A 25,308-nucleotide genomic window follows, 5' to 3' on the forward strand; every position below is an offset into this window, starting at 1 on the left:
CTGCTGAAATAAAAGCGGCTGGGCACGTTGTATTGTGGAACTGCCAATGCTATAAAGTTACGGAAGGTGTCAGTCTCCACCAGCCTGAATGATAGCATTTCAAGGGCCAGTAGTTTAGCAATGCCAGCATTCAGAGCCTGTGCTCGGGGGTAGTTTGCCGAGTATGGGTGCCTTTTCTCCCATGCCTGTGCTAAAGATGGCTGTAGACTGGCCAGGGAGTGTGAGGATGACAGGGAAAGTGGTGCTGTGGGTGGAATTACACTGTGTCTCTGTACAACAGTGCCAGAGGTTCTTCCATGGCGATCCTGTGAGGAAGCCGAACCAGCTGTGTGTGAGCTGGAGGAAGAGGCTACAACACGAGCTGAAGAGGTGGTAGGTGGCGCTGTAGGTTGGCCTAGGTCTTCAGTGTGTTTTTGTAACTCCACCACGTGCTTGGTCCGCACATGTTTCCACATATTTGTGGTATTGAGGTTGCTGACACTTTTCCCTCTTTTCACCTTCTGATTACACAGCTTGCATTTGACAAAGCAAATGTCATCTGCAACTGTGTCAAAAAAGGACCAGGCACTGCAAGTCTTGGGAGCGCCCGCTTTGGATTTTGGAAGAGCCATTCTCCTAATGGGTACCGAAGTGGAGGCTACAGGCAACCAAGTCTGCCCCCTCCCTCTCCCTCCTTTTTGGGCCGTTCGGGGAATCTCTTCCTCAGAGCTGATCCCACCACCTTCCTGTCCCTCACGCCATGATGGGTCAAGGACCTCATCATCTACACCACCCTCTACAAACAACTGCTACTCCTGGGTAGTCTCGACAGCACAGTACGCACCAGAAAGTGGCACCTGAGTCTCATCATCAGATGCGTACTGAGGTGTGCTGCTGACCATAGGCACTGGCCCACCCGCCTCTTCAGATTCAGAGAGACAAAACGGTTGCGCATCACTGCATACTACCTCTTCTTCAAATTCTCGAATTCTGCTTGGCTGGCCCCGTCTTTCCAAGCCAAGAGATTCAGAGAACAGAAGTAGAGATGGCTCCTGTCCAGGGCTCTCTGACTGCCTGGGCAATTTGGCAGGTGGTGAAGAGACAGATTGGTGCTCTTCAGTGCTCAGGACCTGAGAGGATCTGGAACTAATTGAAGTCGATGCGTTCGCTGCCATCCATCCGACAACAGCTTCAATTTGGTCCTCCCGCAACAGTAGGGTACGGCGAGCTCCTACAAAGCTGCGCATAAAGGATTGTTCCCTGGTAAAACTGGGGGATGCTGAGTCACTGGTGCCCGCAGCAGGCACAGAATCCCCACGTCCTCTCCCTGTAGGCACGGAATCCTCACGTCCTCTCCCTGCAGAAACTCCACGACCACGACCACATGCCTTACTCCCTGCCTTCTTCATCTTGGTAGACTGATAAAGATAGGCAGAAAAGTACTAAGGGCTTAGTGTGCTTATTCCTGAACAGCTGCTAACAGGTATAAGAAACACTAATTTTATGAAGTGTGGACTAGACTTTAATATGAGCTAATGTGGCCTACACAACTGTAAAGTGGAGTGTTTGGTGAACTTTTATTTAGGGTTTTTTTGTCACAAAAAGACACTGGATGTGCCTAAAGATGTAATACCGATAGTATCACAAACTTTTTGTAGCTATTACAATGCAGGAAGGTAACCTACAATGCAATAGATGAGGCTGCAAAAAATAGGCTAATACTAATCTGGCTGGGGCTGCAGTGCCCAATGCTGCAGAAAGGCTCCTCTAACTACTCCTATATAGTGTTTGGAACCAATGTAGCTGAATACGGATGGAACCACCACACTAATAGGAGAAATCAGGAAAAATGATCAATTAGCAAAAAAGGACAATGTATGAGGCAGTGACGCACACTAAACGCACTACAACCAGACGTGGTTGAAGCACACATTACAGCGTGAGCTGCACTTGCAGACAGCGGTGAACAGCACAGAGAACTGTGCACTAGCGCTGCAAGGCACAGCGATTTATAAAGTAGCTTGGGTAAATAGAATAGAGCAAATAGGTAGCTAAAACTGTCCCTCAGAACAACAGCGTCCTATCCCTAACTGAATTCACAGCAGAGTGAGCTCAAAATGGCGGCGGCGGCTTTTATAGTGCATCATGACATCATTTCAGCAGCCAATCACAGCCATGCCATTAGTTAACATGCCTACATGCCTAACAGGATGTGCCCACACTTCTTAGGATCCTCATTGGCTGAATAAAATGAAACTGGCTCATTGCATTATGGGAACTTCCGATTCCGGTATACGATATTCTAAAAGTATCAGAATTAAGTATCGGAATTCCGATACCGCGAATATTGGCCGATACCCGATATTTCAGTATCGGAATGCTCAACACTAGTAACGACCCTCTTATATGCCTCACATAAGATAAAGCAAGGTTTGATTTATTTTATTTGTGGAAGAAGAGACCGTTATTAGAAAACTGTATTAATATTTTTAACTAATATATAAAACTGAATGTCACTTACTTTAACACCTTTACCCCGAACCATTTTCTGTTTTTTTTCATTTTCGTTTTTTCCTCCCCTTCTTCCAAGAGCCATAGCTTTTCTATTTTTCCATCAATATAGCCTCATGCTGGCTGCTTTTTTGTGGGACGAGTTGGACTTTTGCATGGCACCATTGATTTTACCATATTGTGTACTTGAAAACGGGAAAAAAAATTCAAAGTGCGGTGAAATTGCAAAAAAAAGTGCAATTCCACAATTATCATTATTTTTTTTTATTTATTATATTCACTATATGGTAAAACTGTCCTGGCTAAAAAGATTTTTGTTGCCATTTTCCACGACCTGTAACGTTTTCATTTTTTGGGATCTGATGTCGGGGATGGCTTATTTTTTTCTCCCTGAGCTGACGTTTTTATTGATATTATTTTGGGGTAGATACAATGTTTTGATCGCCTCTTATTACATTTTATAGCAATGTTGTGGCGACCAAAAAAACGTAATTCTGGTTTTGCGATTTATTTTTTTTTCTCATTACACTGTTCACTGCTTGGATTAATTTATTTCATATTTTGATAGATCAAAAATTTCTGAACGCAGCGATACTATGTGTGTGTTTTTTTTTTAATTGTTTTATTTTCAGTGGGGCAAAAGGAAGTGATTTGAACCTTTGTGTTTTTTTTTTCATATTTTTAAAAAAATGTTTTCACTTTTTACTTTATTTAATAGTTCACTTAGGAAACTTGAAGCTGCGATCGTCTGATCGCTTGTGCTATACATAGAAGTGCTTCAGAACTGCCATGTATAGCAGAAGTGATGATCTCTTATGAAAACCGGCCATGAGACAGCGTACACAGGAGTATCGTAATGACAGGCACGGGGGTCTTCAGCAGACCCTCGGCTGTCATGACAACACATCGGTGCCCCGTGATAAAGTCATGGGCGTGCTGATGGGAGCATGGAATGATGTGCGCCTTGCCGGCCCGTGTTAGATCCTGCTTTCAGAGATTAAGTACCGCGGGTGGAGCATCTATCAACTTTCCTTTTTTCCTACCGCTGTCAGCTCTGCTGTACTCCCCCTCCCCATACTGTCTGCCATTACATTTCACTCAGGAGTAGTCCAGAACAGGCATGTTACTCCTGTGTAAGACATAATGACAGCCCTAATCTCACTGCAGAGCGATTACAAGTTGCTTGAACACAGCAGACATACCTGTGATTACTGACACAGTCCGTAATAAGGAGAGCTGATAGAAAGTTTTGTAATGTAGCACAGCTAAACTCAGTGGCACTGCCCCCCTACCACCACAATGATTCATACAGGAGGTTAAACCAGGAGATCTGAGCTGTATCACTACATCTCACACACTGGGAAACCTGCTATAATAGGGGGATTCTTAACTTTGAGTGTTGCTACCTGCTTATGATTGATCAGCATCATGCAGGGATAAGAAATACATGTCCCAAATGAAAACTCTGATAACAACCACTTAAAAAAGTTAACTCATTAGGTGCTCCTAAAGAGCACCATATACGTTGTCCAATTTTCATGTTATTTCATGACTTCCTGCTTTACTTCCTGATTCGTGGCACAGCTCTGTTGTCACAGCCTTCAATTTCTCTTCAGATTCCTCTGCTGTCTTCTGACTACATTTCCCATCAGCCCTTGTGCTGGGCTACAAGCTAGTAGTGACCACACCCTCTAACTCTGCCTAAATCCCTCTCACTGCTCCCCCAGATTCACAAACAGCCTATGTATTACGTCCTGTCCAGGACACTGTTACAGGCTAGTCATTGATACACAGAATACAAGTAATGCATAAAGCACTAGAACACCAGACTCTACTCACCCTCACTGACTAATCATGTTCTGTAGCAGGATGGATGGTGAGACGAATATGTATGATTGTATGTATATAATAGAGGGAATACAGCAGGGCGTATGTACCTTACACATAGCTTAGGGCAGGGTGTGTGTACCTATAGTCATGGCCGAAAGTGTTGGCACCCTTGAAATTGTTCCAGAAAATGAGGTATTTCTCTGAGAAAATGATAGCTATTACACATGTTTTGTTATACACATGTTTATTTCTTTTGTGTGTATTGGAACAACACAAAAAAAAAAAAAAAAAAAGGCAAATTGGATTTCACACACAGCCCCAAAAATGGCCTGGGCAAAATTGTTGGCATTCTCAACGTAATATTTGGTGGCACACCCTTTTAAATAAATAAATGCAATCAATCTCTTCCTATAATCATCAACAAGTTTCTTACACCTCTCAACTGGAATTTGTGACCACTCTTCTTTTGCAAACGGCTCCAGGTCTCTCATATTTGAAGGGTTCCTGCCTTCTCCCAACAGCAATTTTAACATCTCTCCACAGGTGTTCAATGGGATTTAGATCCGGACTCATTGCTGGCCACTTAAGAACTCTCCAGCAATTTGTTTCCACCTATTTCTGGGTGTTTCTTGAAGTGTGTTTCGAGTATCCATGACCTAGGACGCAAACCCAGCTTTCTGACACTGGCCACTACATTGCGACCAAAAATCTGTTGGTGATCTTCAGATTTCATGATACCTTGCACACAGTATTGGCACCCAGTGCCGATGCAAAAAAACAACAACCCCAACACATCTTTGAACCTCCACCATATTTGACTGTAGGTACTGTGTTCTTTTCTTTGCAGGCCTCATTCCATTTTCAGTAAACAGTAGAATGATGTGCTTTACCAAAAAGCTCTATCTTGGTCTCATCTATCCACAAGACACTTTCCTGCAAAGATTTTAGCTTACTCACATACATTTTGGCAAACTGCAGTCTAGGTTTATTATATCTCTGTGTCAGCATTGGGGTCCTCTGAGGTCTCCTGCCATAGCGTTTCATTTTATTCATATGCCGATGGATAGTTCAAACTGACACTGATGCACCCTGAGCCTGCAGGACAGCTTAAATTTCTTTGAAACTTGATTGAGGCTGCTTATCCACCATCCGGACTATCCTGCGTTGCAAATTTTCATCAATTTTTCTCTGCTGTTCACGCCCAGGGAGAATAGCTACAATGCCATTAGTTGTAAACTTTTTTATTATGTTCAGCACCATGTACAAAGGAACATCAAGATCTCTGGAGATGGACTTGTAACCTTGAGATTGTTGATATTTTTCAACAATTTTGATTCTCAAGTCCTCAGACAGCTCTCTTCTCTTTCTCTTCTCCTTACATAGTGTGGCACTCACAGACACACAATGCAAAGATTGAGTCAAATTCTTCCTTTTTATGATTTTCATATTGCCCACACCTGGTACTTGCCACAGGTTAGTTTGAATGAGCATTACATTCTTGAAGCAAAGTTGTTTACCCACAATTTTGGAAATGTGTCAACATTTTGCCCAGCCCATTTTTGGGGTTTTGTGTGAAATTATGTCCAATTTTACCTTTTTTTCTCTGTTTGAGTTGTTCCAATACACACAAAGGAAATAAATGTGTATAACAAAATAGTTTTCTGAGAGAAATACTTAATTTTCTGGAAGAATCTCAAAGGTTCCAACACTTTCGGACATGACTGTATATATACACTCTGCTGCATACATGCAGAAACAAGAGAGCACTTTGGAGGGAGCAAGTAGTAGGTATATGGGAGAGCTGTGTACAATATGCATAGAAGCAGTGAGTGAGCTCTGCTGAACACAGCCCGCCCACTCACACCGCATGAAAAGTCACATGATTGAGATGTCACATCAGATTTTATAGTCAGCATCTCAGGGAAAATCTGACGTGACATCATAGGAAGTCAGAAGCTTCTCAGCCAGAGATCATGTCACCAGGAGTACATCTCAGGTTACAGAAGAATTTGAGACAGCAAGTTATTTAAAAAATAGCTTATCTATGGCCGTTAGCGCTCATGAAAATAGTGGCCAACTCCTTTAAATTAGTCACTGGTAGTTTTAGTGTATATAATACATATTGTCTGTAAATAATCTTATGGAATCTAGGAGGTTTCTTGGGTTTAATGTAGATAAATACCCCTATTAAATGTCAAGGTCAATAATCTTCACTCCTCAAGCACGGTCTTTTCTACACAATGTAAATGTACCTTTCTGAAATATCTCTAATAAGGTGAATACTTAATTCATTCTAGAACATTGTGTCGAGGTTCTCGCGTTGTAATTAAGTTTGCTAAGCACAGCAGGGAAAAGGGGAATGAAGCAAAACCAAAATGTTGTGAGAGTTAATAACTGAACAGTCTTTTTTCCTAATCTGATTGTGTCTGCTAAAATCGAGACAAGCCCAAGTAGGTAGTGATCAGGATGCTTGACATGTAATGCATGTAATGCATACAAGCAGTGTTATTCCATTCTCTTGCTTTTGGGCCTTTGTATATAGATACTTGAAGATCAAATCTGTGGGGATTTGGACTGTCTTACCCTGTTCCTGCCCCTGAAGACAACAGATGTGTCATGTGAATATTGTTATGCGGTTTATTATGCAGAAGTAATGTGTGTCCAATGTGATGTATTATGTTGATGTACAGTATGTAAAGTGTTAATACATAATGTGAGTATAGCATAGGATAAGCTTAGGATAGCATAAGATATAGAATAAGGATAATAGGTTTAGGAAATTGTTAATGATAGAACTAGCCCAGTGGGTGGGCACGAGTGCTGATAAAAGGGGGGGGGGGGCAGTTCCAGGTTAGAGAGAGATCGGTGTCATTTAGTGAAGTCCATAGGAAAAATTGCACAACAAATTTTGGGATCTATTTTCTCCTGTACAGTGTCCATTTTAGGACAGGATTTGAACTCTAACACTGTATTTTCAGAGGCTGATGCCTTACCATTAAGCTACCCAGTCAAATTATACTAACTGGTAGCTTTTCTTGTGTTATGAGATCAATCATGAAAATACTCAGGGTGACTAAAAGTCATTGTGATTCTGATTTTGATGTTTGAAGAAAGTCACACATCAGACTTGCACATCAAAATCAAACATCATTTGAATTTGGCTTGCTTGCAGTCTGTGAATAAGTCCCAATGAGTTATAGACAAGTTTGCACTGAAAATCATATAACCAAATAGAACTCCTAGGTTTTTACAAGTGAGTTTATAGCTCAGTGGTCAGTGCACTGGCTTTGGGACACAGAATTTTGGGTTCTAGTCCCATCAGTGAACAGTTACGTTTTTTTTTTTATTATTATTACAGTTGTCAAAGTCACTTGTCAAAGTCACTCGTCAGAATCATTTGTCAGACAGGGTATTTAGCATCAAACTGACATCATTCTGATGTTTGATTTTGATATACGATCATGTCCTAAAATGGACACTGTACTCCTGTTACCACTTTAAAAATAAAAAAAAATTTGTGATTAAAAACATTTTTGTGGGAAAAATGAGATGCTTTTATTTTCACGGCTCCACAGCACTTGGGGGTTCATAGTGCTACCACACATCTAGATAAATTCCCAAAGGGGTATAATTTCCAAAATGGGGGGGATTCTGCAATTCTAACACTTAGGGGCTATGTATATGGAGTCAGCATACTATTCTAGAAAAATATGCTCTCCAGGATGCAAATAGCGCTCCGTTCATCCCGAGTCTTGCTGTATGGCTAAGCAGTACTGTACAGCCACATATGGGGTATTTCTACATTTAGCAGAAATTGTGGGAGAAATTTTGGTGCCATTTTTACCCATTTCCCTGTGTGAAAATGTAAAATCTGAGGCTAAAATAAAATTTTGGTGGTAAAAATGAAATTATTTTTTTCTTCACTACCCAATGGTATAAAATTCTGTGATCCACCTGTGTTGTCAATATGTTCACTGTACACCTAGATTAATTCATTGAGAGGTGTAGTTAGTAAATTGGGGTCTCTTACGGAGGGTCTGCTGTTCTTGCGCCTAAGGGGCTCTGCCAATGTGACATGGCACCCTCAAACCAGTACAGCAGTTTTTGACCACAAATGGGGTATCGACGTATTCAGGAGAAATTTCACATCAAATTTTGGTGTCCATTTTCTCCTGCTATCCTTGCGAAAATGAAAAATTTGGGGCTAAAACAACATTTTTGTGGGAAAAATATATTTTTTTCATTTTTACAGGTCCATGTTGTAAAATTCTGTGAAGTATCTCTGGTTTCAAGGTGCTCTCTACACATTTAGTTAAATTCCTTGGAGGTCTAGTTTCCAAAATGGGGTCATTTGTGGGGGTTTTCCACTGTTTGGGCACATTAGAGACTCTCCAAATGCGAAATGACACCCGCAGACCATTCCATCAAAGTCTTCGTTCCAAAATGTCACTCCAGCCTTTGAGCCCCCAAACAATAGTTTTCCCCAACATATCGGGTGTGACGATACAGCGTAAAATCTTAATTATACCAGACATACTTTTTGATGGCAAGAGCAGCATACCTTTATTTTTTATGTTGACTCTTGAATCTGTGTTCTTCTTTAGTTGATTAAAACAGACTATTATTTGTATAACCCTGAATGTTATCTGCTGTTTTATTCTGAAACAATGATGTGTATTTACAAAGGCCCCTGTGATACCAACTATGTAAATAGATTAGCTAGAACAATGAATGTTTGCTAGATATGTTAAATCCTATTGTAGGGTGTTTGCCAGTCAATCTTTGGGGGATGAGCTGTGGATACTCAAGCCCTGTGGAATAATATCATCCCTAATTCTTAACCTGTTGATGTGTATTTAAGAAGGGACATGTGTTTCTGAGACAGGGTCAGCCTTGGGACAGAGATTCAGAAAGACTTTAGAAGGAAAATGAGAGACATTGTTCAGGAAAGTATTGCCACGCTGTTTTACCCTCATCCTGTGTTGTCTGAGTAGCGTTACGTCTACGGAAGACCCCGAGTCTTCACATGGGGTATTTGCGTGCTCAGGAAAAATTGCACAACAAATTTTGGGGTCCATTTTCTCCTGTTACTACTTTAAAAATAAAAAAAATTGGGATAAAAAACTTTTTTGTGGGAAAAATTAGTTTTCTTTATTTTCCCGCCTCCACGTTATAAACTTCTGTGAAGCACTTCGGGGTTCATGGTGCTCACCACACATCTAGATAAGTTCCCTGAGGGGTCTACTTTCCAAAATGGTGTCACTTGTGGGGGGTTTTCATTGTTTAGACACATCAGGGGCTTTCCAAATATGACATGGCGTCCACTAATTATTCAAGCAAATTTTACATTCAAAAAGTCAAAAGGTGTTCCTTCCCTTCCGAGCCCTGCTGTGCGCCCAAACAGTGTTTTTTCCACACATATGGGGTATCGGGTTGCTCAGGAAAAATTGAACAACAAAATTTGGGGTCTATTTTTTCCTGTTACCCTTGTAAATATAAAAAAAAATTGGGTCTAAAGTAATTTTTTTGTGAAAAATAGTTAAATGTTTATTGTTTTCTTCCACATTTCAAAAATGACTGTGAAAAGTTAATAAACTCCTTGAATGTGGTTTTGAGCACCTTGATGGGTGCAGTTTTTAGAATGGTATCACTTTTGGGTATGTTCTGTTATAAAGGCCCTTCAAAGTCACTTCAAATGTGATGTTTTTGTAAATTCTGTTGGAAAAATTATGATGTACAATACAAAGCTATATTGTAGTACCGTGTTAGCCAGAAAAATCGATGTAAATATTTTTATGCCAAAAATGACTATTCTCGGAGTGATACCTTTATTGGCTAACCAGAAAAAAATATATATGCAAGCTTTCAGAGCACAGAGGCGCCTTCGTCAGGCAAGATTAGAAATTAATTCATAAGACAAAAGGCACAACATTTGAGAGATGTTACAACAAGACATTTGTTCATGAGGTGTAAGTTGTGATGCCTCCTACTGATAAGTTGGGGAGATCAAATTAGTTTTTTTGTTGCAAAATGAGAGGCCTTGGGAATGTTTAATTATCTGGAGGTGTGAATTGTGTCCATGTAGTGAGTCATAAGCCGAGGTATTATATTTAGTCCTGTTGTCAGTGAATTGGACATCCTTATTAATTTGAATTCCCAAATTTTTCTTTCTCTATTAGAAATCGCTGGTCAACTTTTAACCCTTATAACTTCCTAACAAAAAAAACTTTGGTTCCAAAATTATGCTGATGTAAAGTAGACATGTGGGAAATGTTATTAATAACTATTTTGTGTGACATACAGTACAGACCAAAAGTTTGGACACACCTTCTCATTTAAAGATTTTCTGTATTTTCATGACTATGAAAACTGTACATTCACACTGAAGGCATCAAAACTATGAATTAACACATGTGGAATTATATACTTAACAAAAAAAGTGTGAAACAACTGAAAATATGTCTTATATTCTAGGTTCTTCAAAGTAGCCACCTTTTGCTTTGATGACTGCTTTGCACACTCTTGGCATTCTCTTGATGAGCTTCAAGAGGTAATCACCGGAAATGGTTTTCACTTCACAGGTGTGCCCTGTCAGGTTTAATAAGTGGGATTTCTTGCCTTATAAATGGGGTTGGGACCATCAGTTGTGTTGTGCAGAAGTCTGGTGGATACACAGCTGATAGTCCTACTGAATAGACTGTTAGCTGCTTTTTTCTTGCCATAATACAAATTCTAAGTAAAGAAAAACGAGTGGCCATCATTACTTTAAGAAATGAAGGTCAGTCAGTGCGAAAAATTGGGAAAACTTTGAAAGTGTTCCCAAGTGCAGTTGCAAAAACCATCAAGCGCTACAAAGAAATTGCCTCACATGAGGACCGCCCCAGGAAAGGACAACCAAGAGTCACCTCTGCTTCTGAGGATAAGTTTATCCAAGTCACCAGCCTCAGAAATCGCAGGTTAACAGCAACTCAGATTAGAGACCAGGTCAATGCCACACAGAGTTCTAGCAGCAGACACATCTCTTCAACAACTGTTAAGAGGAGACTTTGTGCAGCAGGCCTTCATGGTAAAATAGCTGCTAGGAAACCACTGCTAAGGACAGGCAACAAGCAGAAGAGACTTGTTTGGGCTAAAGAAAACAAGGAATGGACATTAGACCAGTGTAAATCTGTGCTTTGGTCTGATGAGTCCAAATTTGAGTTTTTTGGTTCCAACCACCGTGTCTTTGTGCGACGCAGAAAAGGTGAACGGATGGACTCTACATGCCTGATTCCCACCGTGAAGCATGGAGGAGGAGGTGTGATGGTGTGGGGGTGCTTTGCTGGTGACACTGTTGGGGATTTATTCAAAATTTAAGGCATACTGAACCAGCATGGCTAACACAGCATCTTGCAGCGGCATGCTATTCCATCCGGTTTGCGTTTAGTTGGACCATCATTTATTTTTCAACAGGACAATGACCCCAAACACACCTCCAGGCTGTGTAAGGGCTATTTGACCAAGAAGGAGAGTGATGGGGTGCTACGCCAGATGACCTGGCCTCCACAGTCACCAGACCTGAACCCAATCGAGATGGTTTGGGGTGAGCTGGACCGCAGAGTGAAGGCAAAAGGGCCAACAAGTGCTAAGCATCTCTGGGAACTCCTTCAAGATTGTTGGAAGACCATTTCCGGTTACTACCTCTTGAAGCTCATCAAGAGAATGCCAAGAGTGTGCAAAGCAGTCATCAAAGCAAAAGGTGGCTACTTTGAAGAACCTAGAATATAAGACATATTTTCAGTTGTTTCACACTTTTTTGTTAAGTATATAATTCCACATGTGATAATTCATAGTTTTGATGCCTTCAGTGTGAATGTACAATTTTCATAGTCATGAAAATACAGAAAAATCTTTAAATGAGAAGGTGTGTCAAAACTTTTAGTCTGTACTGTATGTCTCTGATTTAAGGGCATGAAAATTAAAATGTTGAAAATTGCGAAATTTTCAAAATTTTAAGCAAATTTCCGCTTTTTTCTGAAATAAACGGCAATCATATCAAATAAATTTTACCACTATCATGAAGTGCAATATGTCATGAAAAAACGATCTCCGAATCAGTGGGATCCGTTGAAGCGTTCCAGAGTTATTACCTCATAAAGTTACAGTGGTCAGAAATTGGCCTGTCATTAACGTGCAAACAGCCTTCGGGGGTAAAGGGGTTAAACAACCGATCGGCAGTAGTTTACAGCCACAGTTTTACCAGTGTGAAAAAGCCCTAAGGGTGCATCTACTCTGTACGATTATCAAAAACGAGCATTCCCCAAAATGCTCAATTTCTGATAATCATGCAGTGTAAAAAGACTACCAATCGCCTGATGAACAAGCAAAGCACTTGTTTGGTTAAATGTTTTTAAGTTTGCTTAACATCATTCTAGGCAGTTCATCGTCACTGTGACGATACAGCCTAAAATCTTAATAAGCCAGACGATTAGATTTGTTAATCCAAGAGAAATACACTGTCATGTTTAAATTGTCTTGTATATGTTTGTGTATTTCTAACGGTCAGATCAGTATTTGTCTAACCCTGATTGCAGTCTCCTCTTGGTTAGGTGAACAATGTTGTTTGTTACTATGCTAATTATATATTATACGAAGTCAGCTGAAAGTTTATTTACAACAGGTACTGTGATACCAACTACGTAAATTGATTAGCCAAACAATGATAGCTGAGCCATGTAAGGCTGTCCTCCAAAAACCCCTTGACCTGTGGATATGTACTTAAAAAGGAGATATGCTTCTGTAGGAGTCAGACTTGAGCCCAGAGAAGCAGAAAGGACATGTGCTTCTGTAGCAGAGAAACTTGAAACAGATATTGGAGAAAGACTTTACAAGGCGAATGAGAGACATCCTTCAGGACAGCAGATGGATTGCATGGCATTACCCAAAGAGACACATATTTGTATTCTACATAATTCTAGTCTAAGGGTATCGGACCTGACTGGAAAGATACGGATTTGCTCCAATTATCCATCAGAGAGACCATGGATACTTTTGGGGAGACCAGGAGAGAACGAAGAAGTCACCTGGCTCCATGGATATGTTGATTTGGGGTTGCTAGGAGGGACCCACCTGTCGCCTAGAACCAATTGAGACATTCGGAGTTGCCGGGAGGGATCCACCGGTCGCCTGGCCCCATGGAAACTCTTGGAGAGGCCAGATTTGGACCCTTGGGTCTCCTGGTCTTGTACCTTGATGGACTGCTAGCTTCCTAAGCTTGCCGCTACCTCCTCTTTGTGGGGGCCCACCAGAAGTGGGTGGCCACTGGTTGAGGTAGTCTGCCCTGGAAGTCTCCAAAGTCGCAGCTGTTCTATCCCAGGCGGGCGCAGAAGGAAGGGTGAGACTGTGTAATGTTGTGCCATCTTGGGTATTTGCTGGGACTGTTATATGTGTTTATTGTCCGCTTTGTGGTTCAATAAAGTATTGCCATATTGTTTTACCCGCACCCTATTGTCTGAGTAGCATTACACCCACGGAAGACCCCGGGTCTTCACAGTCACATTAGTTAAGCTATAGGATTTTCGATTTTTAGGTCATGGATTACAGTTTGGGTACTGGTACTGGTGTCTCCTGTTGGACTGCACCTTCTTTCACTGAAAATTATATAGTTTCGACATATCACTGAATACATAAAAATGGAATCTGCCGGCAGGTTTGCTATGTAATCTGAGAGCAAGATGGTGTAGGGGCTGAGACCCCGATTCCAGCAATGTGTAAATTACTGGGCTGTGTGTTTTTGTTTCAGTACAATCAGTGTTGTATCAGCAGGAGATTATGACTAGAGGACTAGGTGTCTAGTGTCTCCTGGTCTAGCCGCACCCCCATCAATAATTATAAGCTTTATATCAATATACAATGTATATAGAAAGCTGTCAATTAGTGGTGGAGGCAGAGTTATTCACAGCTCAGCATTCTGAGCTCTGCTAGATCTGCAGCAGAGAAAACTGTGATTCTGTAACAACTGCTGCACCACGTACAGGAAGTGATATATCACTAAAATCAGGGTTTCTGTCCCTACATCATGCTGCTGTCAGATTACATAGCAATAGCCTGGTGACAGATTCCCTTTGATGCCATTGTCCTACTGTACTGCTGTCAGATCACACAATGCTATTGTTATGTCAGAATGGGCTCATTTTTCTTTTCCACCCTGCACCCCAGTGATGGCCATGTGTGTTTTATGACCACAGAACTCTGTGACTTGTAATATTCTAATAACGCACAGCAGAGGTGCTTTATCCCATATACAGTACATTATTCCATTCATCCCAAGTATATTATTTCTTGTTAGAGGATATATGCCTTTTTTTTCTATTTTTCTAATCTATTTCAATGTGTTTTTTTAGTCTCTTCTAAAAGGAATGTAATGTTCTTTCTCACATGTGAATTTTAAAGAATTAAAAAAAAATCTTCACATAAATAATTGAAAAGCTGTATTTTAATTAAACCTTCTGTTCATATGTATACCAGTGAATAAAATGTGACTTTTGAAAGCTGCCATTGCTCAGCTTTCCGATAATCTCACTCTATCAGGGGTACATAAAACACTATCTCCCCACGCTACCCACCAACAAGATGACTTTGCTACCTAGAACAGGGCTTATCAACAATTCACACCAGACAGACCCAGGTGACACTTGGATCTCACCATCTGTGGTGGATGTCAGTGGCAAAATTAAAATATTGCTCATTTTACCTTTCTTGCTTTGTGTTTCCTAAACTGTGTGAATCTAAAATTAGTAGAAAATAAGTTACCGGTGTATATCACATGTAAAGCGCCATGGAATGAATGGTGCTATAATAATAAGTAATAATAATAGATGTTGCTAAATCATACTTGCTGCAGCCATTGAAAAAACTGTGTAGCAGTCACATCCGCCAAGTCACTACCGTGAGCTGCAACCCGCCAACAATTTGGGGGCTTCACAGTTTGAGAAATACTGATCTAGAACACCCATTTTCATCAGCCCTAATAGGGCACATGATAAAGGGCAGCCTCCCTCTATAAAACAAAGTGGAAAGTCACCATTATACAGTGGGTTTGGCAAAACTGGTTCATCCATGAGTTACATGGACAGTCATTTTTTTTTTTAAATGGCCTAACATAAGATTGCATTTTGTTTGTAGCAGACACTGCAGGGAAATTGAGCCGCAGCATATAACTTCCCCCATGCCGCACATGGGCATCACAACCTGAGTGCTCATGTAAGAAGCGGGCTCAGGGGCTGTGCATGCTCCATAAAGGGCAGATGCCAGCTGTAATTCATAGCTGGCATCTGCTAATAGCAGGAGTGATCAGCATTAGTTGCGATCGCTGCTTACAGCAGCATTTAATTAGCACGAGCACCTGTGTGTGCACTCACTGTTTCCCACTGACCCCGACTGATGGGATGCCATGGCAGCTTGGGGTGTGCTGAAGGCCTTCATCGCCAACATCTTGGTGCGACTTTGAAGTATAATATAAATATAAAATTATAATATAAATGTAAAATTATTTAAAACATATGCTGAATGCGAAAAACAAAAAGTCAAAATCCCATAGTCAAGGTTTTTCAGTCGCTGCCGTTACCCTACAAAATGCATTAAAAAGTGATCAATATGTCGTCTGGACCCCAAAATGCTATAAATTAAAATTTCTTGTTTTTCTGTACAGCAATTAACAAATCTCAGCGCATATGCATGATCTATAGAGGCTTTTAAAACTTTGAAAATATCCACTATTGTTGAGGGCTCTTTAAGGGCTTGTCCACTACTATTAAAATCAATCTTGATAGGGCCAGCGTAGTGGAAGAAAAAAAAAATATTCACCTCCCGGAAAAGTGCACAACTCCTTTACTTTCCACACTGTGTTCCCCACCAGTTAACAACATCTAGCGGTGGGCTTCTTTTGACTGCTGCAGCCAATCAGCAGACACTAATTGGCAGCAGCCTTCACATTATGTCCACAGGATAGGAGATAACTTAGGATCGCTGGAGGTTACATTGTTATTGTCATCCGGGAATCGGTGCGCTGAGCCCCAGCTGAATGGAGTGATGGTTAATCATGCACTCTACAGCTTCATTTATTCTTAATGGGAGTTCCTGAAATTGCTGAGCGCTGCACTTGACAGATCTCATTAAAATAAATGGAGTGGCAATGCGCATGATCAATCCTCTCCATTCTTAGGATCTCGGGGGGGAGCCACGGTGGTCGGGCCCCCAGCAATCAGAAAGTTATCCCCTATACTGGGGACAGACCATAACTTTCAAACTAGTGAACACAACTTTAAGTGAATAAATTAGAAGCTTCATATGTATAAAAAAAACAAAAAAACTTTACTCCCCTTTAATTATTGACAGCCACTCCAGTGCTGCCCGTCACTCACTGGTCTCTGAAGAGATGACTTGATGGCATGTTTTATCAGCATGTGATCTCTTCCACCATGCAAATAGCTATAGCTGATAAATACGTAATACTTTCCATCCGTTATATTGTAATCCTTCTTTGTGGTCTGGCTACCAGCCAAAACCTCAAATGTATATTCGGCCAACAGGGGGCTGTGTTTGGATAAAAATGAATTTTGTGTTTTTGCATGTTGCAATTAAAGTAACAAGACCATGAATAAAGCATTATTACAGCACAAAAAAAACTTTTTTTTTTCTTTATAGCTTTTTGCAAAAGTTGAAAATAATGATGCGTGCCAATTGTTTGAGAATGGTTTTCGCACGTCCAGCAAACAAGAGAGCCATACACTCGAAGCCATGAAACTTGTGGAGTATCACCTAAAGCAAACACTTTCCAAACTAATCACTCATCTGTTTGGTGAAGGTATGTGCAGATCATTTCTATTAGATAAGAAGGATGCATTTTATAATCACCGTATTTTTCGGACTATAAGACGCACCGGACGATAAGACGCACCTAGGTTTTAAAGGAGGAAAATAGGGAAAAAAAAAAATGTAAGCAAAAAATGTGGTCATGATGCCCTGTTATGGGGGAGGGGGTCTGCTGCTGTCACTGGTATTGGGGTAATGTCCCCCAATTCTGTTAATATCCTCCATCCTGGTATGTATGGCCCCTCCTTCCTGGTATAAGTGGCCCCCATCCCATCCTGGTATGCATGGCACCCCTTGAGGCCCCATCCTGGTATGCATGGCACCCCTTTATCCCCCATCCTGGTATGCATGGCTCCCCTTTATCCCCCATCTTGGTATGCATGGCACCCCTTTATCCCCCATCCTGGTATGCATGGCACCCCTTGAGCCCCCATCCTGGTATGCATGGCACCCCTCTGAGCCCCCATCCTGGTATGTATGGCACCCTCTGAGCCCCCATCCTGGTATGCATGGCACCCCTTGAGCCCCCATCCTGGTATGCATGGCACCCCTTGAGCCCCCATCCTGATATGCATGGCACCCCTTGAGCCCCCATCCTGGTATGCATGGCACCCTCTGAGCCCCCATTCTGGTATGCATGGCACCCTCTGAGCCCCCATCCTGGTATGTATGGCACCTTCTGAGCCCCCATCCTGGTATGCATGGCACCCCTTGAGCCCCCATCCTGGAATGCATGGCACCTTCTGAGCCCCCATCCTGGTCTTCATGGCACCCTCTGAGCCCCCATCCTGGTATGCATGGCACCTTCTGAGCCCCCATCCTGGTATTCATGGCACCCTCTGAGCCCCCATCCTGGTATATATGGCACCTTCTGAGCCCCCATCCTGGTATGCATGGCACCCCTTGAGCCCCCATCCTGGTATGCATGGCACATTCTGAGCCCCCATCCTGGTATGTATGGCACCTTCTGAGCCCCCATCCTGGTATGCATGGCACCCTCTGAGCCCCCATCCTGGTATGCATGGCACCCTCTGAGCCCCCATCCTGGTATGCATGGTACCCTCTGAGCCCTCATCCTGGTATGCATGGCACCTTCTGAGCCCCCATCCTGGTATGCATGGCACCTTCTGAGCCCCCATCCTGGTATGTATGGCACCTTCTGAGCCCCCATCCTGGTATGCATGGCACCCTCTGAGCCCCCATCCTGGTCTTCATGGCACCCTCTGAGCCCCCATCCTGGTATGCATGGCACCTTCTGAGCCCCCATCCTGGTATTCATGGCACCCTGTGAGCCCCCATCCTGGTATATATGGCACCTTCTGAGCCCCCATCCTGGTATGCATGGCACCCCTTGAGCCCCCATCCTGGTATGCATGGCACATTCTGAGCCCCCATCCTGGTATGTATGGCACCTTCTGAGCCCCCATCCTGGTATGCATGGCACCCTCTGAGCCCCCATCCTGGTATGCATGGCACCCTCTGAGCCCCCATCCTGGTATGCATGGTACCCTCTGAGCCCTCATCCTGGTATGCATGGCACCTTCTGAGCCCCCATCCTGGTATGCATGGCACCTTCTGAGCCCCCATCCTGGTATGTATGGCACCTTCTGAGCCCCCATCCTGGTATGTATGGCACCTTCTGAGCCCCCATCCTGGTATGTATGGCTCCTTCTGAGCCCCCATCCTGGTATGTATGGCACCCCTCTGAGCCCCCATCTTGGTATGCATGGCACCCCTCTGAGCCCCCATCCTGGTATGTATAGCACCCCCTGAGCCCCCATCCTGGTATGTATGGCACCCTCTGAGCCCTCATCCTGGTATGTATGGCACCCTCTGAGCCCCCATCCTGGTATGTATGGCACCCTCTGAGCCCCCATCTTGGTATGCATGGCACCCCTCTGAGCCCCCATCCTGGCATATATGGCATCCCCTGAGCCCCCATCCTGGTATGTATGGCACCCTCTGAGCCCTCATCCTGGTATGTATGGCACCCTCTGAGCCCCCATCCTGGTATGTATGGCACCCTCTGAGCCCCCATCCTGGTATGCATGGCACCCTCTGAGCCCCCATCACCCTGCCTACAAAAAAAAAAATGAACAGTCATACTCACTTCCTCTCTCCTACAGCGCTGTCCCGGCTCTGCTGCAGACACTCTCACTGTGTGAGACGCTGTGCTGGAATAGTCACTGCTCCCCGCATCGGGACTGTGTGCGTGGGGAGCAGTGACCATTCAGTCTATTCAACAGCGCGCACACTGTACCGCAGCGCGGCTCCTGCTGCGCTCTGTGGTCAGTGTGCCTGCTATTAAAGACCATGGATATTCACTACAACCCATGGGAGTGGGTTGTAACGAATATTCATGAGCTTTAATAGCAAGCACACTGACCGCAGAGCGCAGCAGGAGCCGCGCTGCGGCTCCAGTGTGCCGGCTATTAAGAGGAATGAATATTCATTGCTCTCCACGCCCATGGGCGTGGGGAGCAGGGAATATTCATTTTCTTTAGTAGCGGGCACAGGGTAGACTGCAGCAGGCTGCTGCTGCCTCCTGTGCCCCGCTGATCCCCCACTGCCGCTCCCCCACACCCACCACCATGTGGCCATACAATAATATAGTCTTCGGACTATAAGACGCACCCCCCACTTTCCTCCAAAATTTTGGAGGAAAAAAGTGCGTCTTATAGTCCGAAAAATACGGTAAGTATTTTTAAACATTCATGAGCCGCCCATTTAGGAATAATGGCACCCAGTGCTGCTGCTTACAGAATGCTGCGTATTCATTCAGATCTCTTGCACTATAAAATAAAGAACTGCTTCTTCATACGTGTTGAGATGTTAGTAGCTGCTTATATATTAAAGACTTTGAGGCCAGTGAATCAGTTCCGCCAAAATGAGTGGAACTGGGATGGGGGCGTTGCCATGTCCTTTGTCAAATTCTTAAAAAATGCTCACATTTTGCACTCTAGAAATGCTATTTCAGTCGCTGATTGGAGTAGCATTTCTGGTGCAGTGCAGAAGAGGCGACAAATTCATCAACTGCTGTGTGCCTCTTAATGAATTCAGTGGCGTGTACTCCAGCAACCTGATGTAGCGTGAGTGTGCGCTACGCCAGTCTTGATGAATCGGCCCCTTTATATTTGTGGAAATCTAATCTATAGGTTCCTCACTGGTTAGTACAAACTAGGTTGGCTGAAGCAAGGCGACCCAATCATTGCTCATGCAGGAATACCAGCTTGTTTGTATCTGTTTTTTTCTTTTATGTTTTTTTATTGTATGTTTGGTATATTTGGTTTTCTCCTTCAGTGTTTTTAGATTTTTTTTCTTTCAATTTTAACCGCTTCCCAACCACCAACTGTAGATAAACGTCGGCGCTTGCTGGGCTCTGTGCAGCACTGATGTTTGTCTACGGCCGGCAGTCTCGCAGCGCTCTGGACCCTCAGGGTCCTGCAAGTGCCGCGATTCCTGAGCAGAGCGACACCTCTGACAAGTGACATCGTCGGTACCTGATTGGATCAGGTCCCCATGATGTTAACCCATTCCTATCTTCTAGATGCCACGATCCATAGCGATCGCGGCACTTAGAAGATAGTGAGAGGGGGTCGTCCACTCACATCTCCGGCACCCCCATTATCAGATCTGGCGTTGTCATGTAGCCGGAGGTCACATGATCACCTCCAGGTCTGTCATGTACGGTGGGTGGCCTGCTAGGCTCAGCCAGTAGCTGAGCCTAACAGGCGATCTGACAGTTTATAACTCACAGGTCTCATGCAATGCAATATATATGTATTGCATTGCTTGAGACCAATGATCAGAAAAGTAAAAAATGAAGTCCCATACCAGGGACTAAGTGAAAAAGTAAAAAAAAAGTAAAAAAATGTTTTAAAACTATAAAAAAAAAAAAATCACAAAATAAAATAAAGAGAAGATATTAAACCAATAAATACGTATATTTATATAAAAAAATAGGACACATATTTGGTATCGCCGCATCCAGAAAAACCTGATCTATAAATCTGTCACACTAGTTACCCCTTCTGTGCACACCGTAAAAAAAAAATTAAAAACGGAGCAAAAAATTATGCTTTTTCTTCATACCGCCGAACAAAAAGTGGACTAAAACGCAATAAAAAAATCCAATGAAAATAAAACTGGTATCTCTGAAAGCATCATGTTGTCCCGCAAAAAGAAAGCTGCCATAAAGCTCTGTCAGTGGAAAAATAAAAAAGTTATAGCTCTCCGAACGAAACGATGCAAAAATAATTCTTTTTTTCTATAAAATTGTTTTTATTGTGTAAAAGCGCCAAAACATAAAAAATGATATAAATGTGGTATCGCTGTTATCGTACTGACCCGAAGAATAAAGCTGCCTTATGAATTTTACCAAACGCGGAACGACAAAAAAAAAATCCTGAATTTCTGTTTTTTTGTTCATTCTGCCTCCCAAAATTCTGAATAGAAAGCGATCAAAATATGTCATGTGCCCGAAAATTGCTGCAATAAAAATATCAGCTCGTCCCGCAAAAAGAAGCCCTCACATGACGGTTGGCCGAGATATGGAAAAATTATAGCTCTCAAAATATGGCGATACAAAAACTAGTTTTTGTATAAAAATAAAGCTTTTTTTAGTGTGTGACAGCATCCAAACATGAAAACCCAATATAAATCTGGTATCGCTGTAATCGCACCGACCCAAGGAATAAAGTTGTCTAATCATTTATAATGCACAAGAAATGGCGTAAAAAATAAATAAAACCAATTCTTTACCTGCTGTTGATTTTTTCATTCTGCCTCCCAAAGATCGCAGTAAGACTCAGCGCACATTTATCCTACGCTCTACGCTGAGTGCTTACATCGGGGTTTCCGTGTAAATCTCTGAAATACGTGATTCAGACAGAAACCCCGGCAAAAGATTACATATAATGAGGCAGATGGAGGCACTGTGGACGCCGTCCGGCCTATAATCCGGCGGTGTCCATTTGTTTAGACGTGAATAAAAGCGTGGTCGACCACAGTTTTGTGCACTTCTGAAAAGAAGTACACTGCTGAACAGAGGCCAGACGGAATCCAGAGTAACTCTGCTGTCTCTTTATAATGATTGGATCCCTTGGGGGTTTCATCTGAATCACGCCACTCGGAGATTTAGATGGAAACTCCGATGCAACTGCTCAGCGCAGAGCGCAGGATAAATGTAACCCAAAATGTTATGTAAAATGTTACTAACAAAAGCTTCAACTCAATCCACAAAAAAAGCCCCCACTCAGTTCCGTCATCTGTTAACAGAAATATAGGGGGCTTCCACGTTACTGGTAGTACAAAGCGCTATGGTTACTCACCCCCCCCCCCCAAAAAAAATCCAGCAAATTCTGCGCTCCCAAATCCAAATGCTCCCTCCCTTCTGATCTCCAGTGTGCCTAAACCGCAGTTAGCGTCTACATGTTTGGCATTTCTGTAGCGATGAGAGCTGGCCTAATTTACGGTGCATTTTTCCAGAATCATGAGCTGGGCATAACATACTGCTCACTATAACGTACTGGTCACTACAATGGCAGTTTGCAATTTTCACTCAGCAACATCCACTACTGCTTGTTTCTGAAAAACACCCATTGAATCAAAATCGTCACTAGGCAGTTAATTTACAGGGCTATAGTCTGTTAAGAAATTACTGTACAAACAAGCGAGGGGGGTGTGTTTATATGTAAAATCATCCTTAAAACCCATCTTGCGTGAGAATATATGTGAATCTAATGAAAACGTAGAGTCCCTGTGGGTGGAGATAAGGGGAGGGGGGAGGGGGAAAAATACAAAATTACTGATAGGGGTTTGTTATAAGTCTCCAAAAATAATGGAAGCAGCGGAGAATATCATAAAGCAAATAGATGAAGCAGCGACTCAAGGAGAAGTCATTATTATGGGGGACTTCAACTACCTTGAAATACATTGGGGAACAGAAACCTGTAGTTCAAGCAAAGGTCATAGGTTTTTGACAACTATGAGAGACAATTACCTTTCACAACTGGTTCAGGACCCAACAAGAAGGGGGTCACTGCTAGACCTAATATTAACCAAGAGGCCAGACCGCATATCAAATATGCAAGTTGGGGGTCACTTGGGTAATAGTGATCACAAAATAATAAGTTTTCATGTATCCTTTAATAAGATGTGTAGTAGAGGGGTTACAAGGACACTAAACTTCAGGAAGGCAAATTTCCAACGGTTGAGAGATGATCTTCGTGCAGTAAACTGGGACGATATCCTGAGACATAAAACTACAAAAAGCAAATGGGAGAGACATTTATTAGCATCCTGAATAGGGCCTGTGCACAATATATACCCTATGGGAATAAACATGCTAGAAATAGGAGGAAACCACTATGGCTAAATAGAGCTGTAAGGGGTGCAATAAGTGACAAAAAGAAAGTATTTAGAGAACTAAAGCAAGTAGGTAGTGATGAGGCACTAAATAAATACAGAAAATTAAATTCTGTAAAAACCAAATCAAGGCAGCAAAGATTGAAACAGTGAGATTCATTGCCAGAGAAAGTAAAAATAGGAGGGTTTCCTAAGAGATGCTATACTAGAGTATCTGAAGAAGAAGAATAACCTCATGACTCAATATCAACATGGGTTTACGAGGGACCGTTCCTGTCAAACTAATCTGATCAGCTTTTATGAAGAGGTAAGTTCCGGACTGGACCAAGGAAATGCAGTGGATGTTGTGTATATGGACTTTTCAAAAGCTTTTGATACGGTTCCACACAAAAGGTTGATACATAAAATGAGAACAATGGGGATAGGGGAAAATATATGTATGTGGGTTAAGAACTGGCTCAGTGATAGGAAACAAAGGGTGGTTATTAGGGTTGAGCGAGTATGTTCTGTCCGAGTATGCTCGGGCCGAGCTCCGAGTATTTACAGCTGCTCGGTGACAAGGTTAAATCGCTCCCATGTGCATGATTTGCAACTGTTTGACAGCTTTATTACATGTGAGGAATGAGTAAGAAATAGACATTCCTCACATGTAATAAAACTGTCAAACAGTCGCAAATCATGCACACGGGAGCGATTCAAGCATATCACCGAGCAGCTGTAAATACTCGGAGCTCGGCCCGAGCATACTCGGCGAAAGGGTTAATAGAACATACTCGCTCAACACTAGTGGTTATTAATGGAACACCCTCAGACTGGGTCTCAGTTAACAGTGGGGTACGACAGGGGTCAGTATAGGGCTGCTTCTTTTTAACATATTAATGACCTTGTAGGGGGCATACAGAGTAGTATTTCAATATTTGCAGATGACACTAAACTCTGCAGGGTAATCAATACAGAGGAGGACTATTTTATATTACAGGAGGATCTATGTAAACTAGAAGCTTGGGCTGTTAAATGGCAAATAAGCTTTAATGGGGATAAATGTAAGGTAATGCACTTGGGCAGAGGAAATAAAATGTATAATTATATGTACAGAGAAGAGCGACCAAGGTTATTAGAGGACTGGGGGGTCTGCAATACCAAGACAGGTTATTACACTTGGGGTTATTTACTTTGAAAAAACGAAGGCATAGGGGTGATCTTATTACTATGTACAAGTATATGAGGGGACAGTACAAAGACCTTTCTACTGATCTTTTTACTCTGAGGCCTGAGACGGGGACAAGGGGGCATCTTCTACGTCTGGAGGAAAGAAGGTTTAATCATAATCACAGATGGGGATTCTTTACTGTAGGAGCAGTGAGACTATGGAGCTCTCTGCCGCTATGATGTTGTAATGAGTGATTCACTACTAAAATTTAAGAAGGGCCTGGATGCCTTTCTTGAAAAGTATAATATTAAAGGTTATATATACTAGATTCCTTGATAGGGCGTTGATCCAGGGAACTAGTCTGATTGTCTTATGGAGTCAGGAAGGATTTTTTTTCCTCAATGTGGAGCTTAGTGTTTGCCACATGGTTTTTTTTTTGCCTTCCTCTGGATCAACATGTTAGGCTATGGGTTGAACTAGATGGACTTAGTTTTTAAGGTTGAAGGAAGACTATGCTACTATGTTACTACACCTGTAGATAAATTCCCAAAGGGGTATAATTTCCAAAATGGGGTCACTTGAGGGGGATTCTACTCTTCTTCCACTTAGGAGCACTGTAT

At 42.4% G+C, this 25,308-nt stretch overlaps 1 protein-coding gene across 1 annotated transcript in view; it reads left to right on the top strand.

Moving 5' to 3' along the window:
- FARS2 (phenylalanyl-tRNA synthetase 2, mitochondrial) overlaps window positions 1–25,308 on the top strand; it is a 509,172-nt gene that overhangs the window by 156,321 nt on the left and 327,543 nt on the right. Inside the window, 1 exon segment of the mRNA XM_073676673.1 lies at window positions 17,005–17,164. Coding sequence (XP_073532774.1) covers window positions 17,005–17,164 — 160 coding nt within the window.

This window comes from Phyllobates terribilis, unplaced genomic scaffold, assembly GCF_046119375.1.
Source record: "Phyllobates terribilis strain yellow unplaced genomic scaffold, ASM4611937v1 Scaffold_4__5_contigs__length_816908805, whole genome shotgun sequence".
Lineage (NCBI taxonomy): Eukaryota > Metazoa > Chordata > Amphibia > Anura > Dendrobatidae > Phyllobates > Phyllobates terribilis.